At 40.6% G+C, this 6,000-nt stretch overlaps 1 protein-coding gene across 1 annotated transcript in view; it reads right to left on the minus strand.

The window, feature by feature from the left end:
* FREM1 (FRAS1 related extracellular matrix 1) overlaps positions 1 to 6,000 on the minus strand; it is a gene marked incomplete at its 5' end in the record, with an annotated part of 47,835 nt that overhangs the window by 4,079 nt on the left and 37,756 nt on the right. The window contains 3 exons of the mRNA XM_010137047.1: positions 4,596 to 4,711; positions 5,423 to 5,548; positions 5,774 to 5,971. Of these exons, the coding sequence (XP_010135349.1) occupies positions 4,596 to 4,711; positions 5,423 to 5,548; positions 5,774 to 5,971 (440 nt within the window). The remainder of the gene's footprint in view (positions 1 to 4,595; positions 4,712 to 5,422; positions 5,549 to 5,773; positions 5,972 to 6,000) is intronic.

A 6,000-nucleotide genomic window follows, 5' to 3' on the forward strand; every position in this document is an offset into this window, starting at 1 on the left:
TAACTGATTCAGCGGCAGGATGACATTTCCCCTCACAGTGGCTGTGGTTGGCCACTGGCAAGACTTGGGGCTAGAAAGAGATTTTGGTAGCAATCTCTGTGCTATCTAGCTGAGCAAGAACAAAAATAGGGCATTTTTTCTTGCTTCTACTTAAGGACAATCAAAGCCCTGAACCTAATTAATTTCCTTTAAGTAAGCATAGCTTACTGCTGTTGTTTCAATTCTTTTAGAAAATATGAAAACAGAAAGCATCAATGTGTATCAGTAACTAACTGCTTTATCATTTCTGGCATGCAGGGGTGGTCTGAGCAATAACAGTTTCAGACTTACTTCAGTCTAAGTCCTGTGAAAGGAAGACACTTGCAGTAATTACAGTGTTATCTAATCTTTTCACCATGGGTGTGCTTTCTAAATACAGCCTGAGAAACACACGTGACTGAAGAGAGAAACACTGTTCTAATTGTTACACCTACTCAGGGGTTTTGATGTATTGCAGGGGAATTAGAACAGTTCTGAAGGAACATACCACTTAGGATAATATTACTAGCTGTACCTCTAGGCAGAGTGCCAGACACAGGAAATTACAAGATAATGTTATTTATGGAGTTATGTAAATCTAATACTTCCTAATTTAAATGACTCTGGAGAAGAGGTTGTAATGCCTTATTGAAAAAAAAAAAACAAAACGAACACGCAAACTAAAACCACATTGCTGATTTCTGTGCTAAATAAGTCAATTTGAAATTATTCCTGAGTGCTTTAAAAATTTTACTATCAAGTCAAGACCTGCCATCATCTTAGAGCAGTTACCCCAATTATGGAAATATTTTGGGTAGCCATTGGCCTTGAAGTATTGCATGCAAAACACTTAGAACAAAGACTTTGCCAATTTTACATTAAATTATCCAACACTTTTAAAGGAGGTTTGTACCATTCTGATAAATTTAACTTCAGCAAAAGCACACTTGACTTGACATGAAGGTCTCCGAGGCACAGGAAGAAGGACATTTAATTTGAACTGCTGTAGCAAATCCATGTCCTATGCTGATGGTGAAGGGGGGAAGTGACTGAGAGGTTTTTGTTTGATCACCTAGGAATTAATAGTGGCGCCTTGAATAGGTGTCTAGTGTTGTTTACAACACCTCATGGTGTTCAAAACATTCAGATGAGGCTGGCAGGCATATGCAGAGCTTGCGGAAGACCTGCACTTCTAGAGTGGTAGTTGAAAGTCAGACAAGATACACTGGGCCTTTAAAATTGCTCCAGGTACCTGAATCCCTATGCTGCAATCACTAGCAGTATTGTAAATTAAGCTACTCACTTTCAAAACTAGCACAGCATTAGGAGAGAAGGGCAGCAGGGTCCACCCTGCTTTGCACTAGGCAACAGTGAGCCATCAAGAAGGATCTAACCTGTTCTTTTATATGTGGTTCTGCCTGTGATTCCCAAGGTCTGAGGCCACGTGCTGCTAATATACAAACACCAAACAAAATAACAGCCCCTGTGTTACAAAGCTGGCAGTAAAGAATCTGAAATCTGAAGCCATATTTGAGCTCTAATTAACTGTTCAAGAAGATGAAAGTATAATCTTAATAACAAAGGAAAAGATGTGGCTGTAGGTTTTGTCTACCCAGTGACGAGCCCCTTCAGTGGCAGCAGCAAAAACATCTCACGTGTGAGTGAGCCCTGCTGCATTGACCCTTGGGAAGGAAACATTCCTACGGGATGAGCAAGAACTGTATCATAAATCACCAGAACTGCTGCTTAATCACACTGCTGTGGGATCACTCAGCTGTAATATCCCCCAGATGCTCTCTTCATGTTGCCAAGGGCCTCTTCATGCGTACACAAGAAAGCTAGAGAAACCGGTTGTTAAACCACCTTTCTCTCCAACGTATTGCAGAAGGGTTAGCAATGGTGCAAGATTTTAACAGCATCATTTTCTTCCTCCCACCCTATCACTGTGGCATACAGCAACATCGTCAAGACAAGCACATTTTTGTGTCTGCTTCCATCTCTGCCCGTGGAAACTGAAGAAAAAGTTGGCATGCTATCTGCAACAAATGGATACAATGTATGTCAGAGCTCATTAGAAGCCCACATAGGTTTGCATAAGTCCATGTACATATGGACCAGACAATTATACATATATGTCCAGACAATTGCTTCCGCAATAAATTGATAGCATTGCTTTGATGGAATAGAATCCTAGAAGTGTAGAATCATAGACTTCTAGGTTGAAAGGGACCCCAAGGATCATCTGGTTCAATCCTTCTCAGTAAAAGCACAGTCTAGACAAGATGGCCTGGCACACTGTACAGGCAAATCTTAAAGGTGTCCAATGTTGGGGAATCCACCACTTCCCTGGGGAGATTTTTCCAGTGGCTGATTGTTCTCAGAGTGAAAAATTTTCCTCTTGTGTCCAATCAGAATCTCCGCAGGAGTAACTTGTGCCCATTATCTCTCATCTTTTCCATGAGACTCCTTGTAAAAAGGGAGTCTCCATCATCTTTGTAGTCACCCTTTCATATACTGGAACATGGTGGTAAGGTCTGCCCTAAGCTGCCTTTTCTCCATGCTGAACAAACCCCATTCTCTCAGCCTTTCTTCATATTCCCAATCCTTCGATCTTCTTTGTGGCCCTTCCCTGGACCGCCTCCAGCCTATTCACATCTTTTTTTGTATAGCTTGGTCTCAAGTTCATCATCTCAGAATAACAGTGTTTTCTCTAAGAGGTTAGGTGGTTGGTTAGTTGGAGACTGTTCCTGAAAAAACCTTAACAATCCTTGTGCTTTTTTTCCGTTCTGTGTAATAGAAAAAGTCTAGCAAGAAAATTGAATAGAAGGTTAAAATAATGCCATTTTTGTAGGAATAAAAATCATTCTTATCTTTCAGTGAAATTGGATGATTTACTAAAAGTCAATTCTATTCTTTTCATTTAATGTCTAGTGTTTGTTTGATCTATTAGAAAACTGAGGATTGACCTCCATGCTGATTTTATGTGTTTGTTGGAAATAATCAGCTATTTAAATGTCAACAGTGGAAGTATTAATAATAGACATACCACAGCCCATGGTGGTGGTGATTGCTGGAAGGGCGAGCTGGTCAAAAGTGCAAAATAAAATTTATCAAGTTATCTTCTTGTACCACTTTTAAGTGTGAGCCTGAGGTAATACTTTCATGAATCAGTTCCAGATGGAGGCCAGGAGTACTCCATTTACCAGAATAAAGAACTTGGTCTGTGGTAGTGTGACATTAATTGAATCATCACTGCCCTAGGACTGATTTTCTTGTGGATTCAGTGAATATGCCTTGACTTTTTATGTGGATGTTCAACACTGGTTTTGATATACTGTTATTCAGTTTAACATCTACATTGCACACTATAGCCTTCAGCAAGAAGGTACTGTCTACAAATAGTATGAGCCACCAGGAGTACACTCTTTTAGGAAATGGGAAACAACCCCTAGCAGAGTAACATACATTTTCTAATGTAAAAACTTAGAATATTGACAACTTCTTTGTTTGGGTAAGTAACAAAAACGTGATAGAAAGGTGATAGAAAATCATTTCAGGAGCTGAAATTTTAAGTAAACGAATTAACAATGTGAAATTTGTGGTGGGCTCACAAAAGCAAGTAACATTTAAATTTTAGTAAAGAGTAATTTCCATCAGCTAGGAGGTGTTAGAAGCAAGACTTTCCTTTGTGTTACATAGTCTGGTGTAACTGAGTGGAGTGAATCAAGCTTTGTTATGCATGCTTGTCCATATTTCATGTTTCCTGCATTTCCTTCAGCCACTTACGGAATATATTCTGTTTCTTTCATCTCCTGCCCTTCCCTGTTTCAATTTTCATTTCATGGAATGGAGAGGTCTGTTAGAGCCCCTCCTGTTGTTCAGCTTAGTCTTCAACCTGGTGCTCACAGTTCAACACCAAGTACAGATCATGCATGATCCTAGGGCAAGCTCCATGTTACCACGGCTACCATTTCTTCCAGTCTTAAGCTATCATCACTCCTAAAGCCAAAATCACAAAGCAGGCCTCTGAAGAGCAAGACTGATGGGCTTTCTACTTATCTCCTACTTCAAGACAACTGTTATTATTTATTAGCTTTTATTTATCCTTAAAAGATTGAAGAATTACTGTTTAATTGAATGTTAGTTTTCAAGTAGTTCAGAATCTAAAGTGCCGCATCTTCAGAGGAATGTGATGAGGCACAGAGGAGCTGGCAACATTGTACTGTTGTTCTGTCAAGAGAGGAATAGAGACAAGGAAGTTATGGGTATGGAGGGTTGAGTATTTGCTCTGTTTCTCTTCTCACAAACTGTCTTTCCCATTAGGAAAGCATCCTCACTGCAGATGGACAGCTTCAGGAATTTGCATTGTGAATAAGGTAGCATCACCACCTAATACATTATGAGATTAATAATATTTCTGTCCACTGGGTCTGAATCCCAGCACTGGTTCTGTATTTGGGGGAGCTGTGCAGCACAACCCAAATGGGGCTTATTTGAATGAACTCAGCCCCGAGAGCAGGATTCAGCTCAGGGGAACAGCAGTGCACAGCAGACGTAGTCTTCTCCAAGTATCTTACTGTTCTCTGCAAGCCTGAGCAGCAGTGTTCCAGGTGACCTTGTGATTCACTACCAGGAAGTAGCAGCTGCCCTCATGTTGTCTCCATCCAGAGGGACATTTCTTCATGCTCAACTCCTAAAACAAAAGGGGAAAAGGCAGAACAGGCTCCTATTCACAGTGATCTAGGTTTGTGCAGTAATACTCAGACTGAAGACTGGAGATGCTGCTTATGGCCTTCCCAGAATTAAATTGAATGCAACCCTTGGTGTGTATCAATAAAGCTACAGCATTGCTTAGAAGATGTAAAGAAATAAATGGCTGCCAGAGGAGCCTATAATTTATAAGGAGTTGCTTTGAATGCGACACAAGGTATCAGGTCCAAAAATTCTCTTAAGAGACCACTCTAACCAGGACACAATTTTCTGTCTCCTGCAGACTGTGTAGTGAATGCAGTGCCACAAAATTCCGCATGACATCTTACATGGTGGAGGGCATGTATGCTTGCAGAATACCCAAGTGAGCTAATTTTACTAACTGCCACTCATTCTCTCACAAACTTCATTCACGGGCTGTTTCATGCCCACATCCCTATAAGCACCATGCACCGCTTGCATCGTTCATCTAGGAACACTTGTGGATGACAGAGGGCAAAGCAACCCCAGCAATCGAGCCCTCGTCATGCCTCTGGGAGTCTTTTTTTCTGGGGACAGCAAACCTGATTCTGGACAATTCTTTTATTTCTTGTACAAATCAATGGTTGTTACAAGATGGTCCTTTGCTCGAGTGTCTCACTCATCACAGACTCCGTTTTCTCATTTAGATGCAATCTTACGGCAACTTTTTTACCTTGCTTTGGGAATTCCAGAATTTCCATATTATCCCATCACACTGAAATAACTTCCTAGTGTTTTCTTCATAATGCAAGAGCCCCTTTAAATCTGGTGTACAGGCCTTTGGAAAAGAGTAAAAGTCCTGGAACATTTGAAGAAAAATAATTATACAGACGAACGAGCTACATGAAACAGTTAAATAGGTCTTATATTAGAGCTTCATGTCATGAAAACTCTTCAAGGGCTGAGTTGTTAATTTATCTGCGTATTGGTTAAACTGCAGATCACAGACGTGTTAAATCATTTTGGAAAACAGCACGACTGAAAACAGATGGTGAAAGTACCTAGGAAACAAAAGGATTCCTACCTCAGGTCTTGAACTTCGTTCAGATGCCAGTTCTGCCTTATCAGCTTGTGGGATTTCCGTGGGATTTCTATGGGATTTCCTGGAGGAGAGGACATTTATCTGTGGCTGGGCTTGGTTAATTACTGACACTTGAGACTTCTTGTTTGCTTTAGCTGAGGAGGTGTCATCCCCTGTTTTGAGTGATACCATTCCATGATACTTCGTTTTACGATATCACACACAAGGAG

The sequence above is a fragment of the Buceros rhinoceros genome, unplaced genomic scaffold (genome assembly GCF_000710305.1).
Source record: "Buceros rhinoceros silvestris isolate BGI_N320 unplaced genomic scaffold, ASM71030v1 scaffold2475, whole genome shotgun sequence".
NCBI lineage: Eukaryota > Metazoa > Chordata > Aves > Bucerotiformes > Bucerotidae > Buceros > Buceros rhinoceros.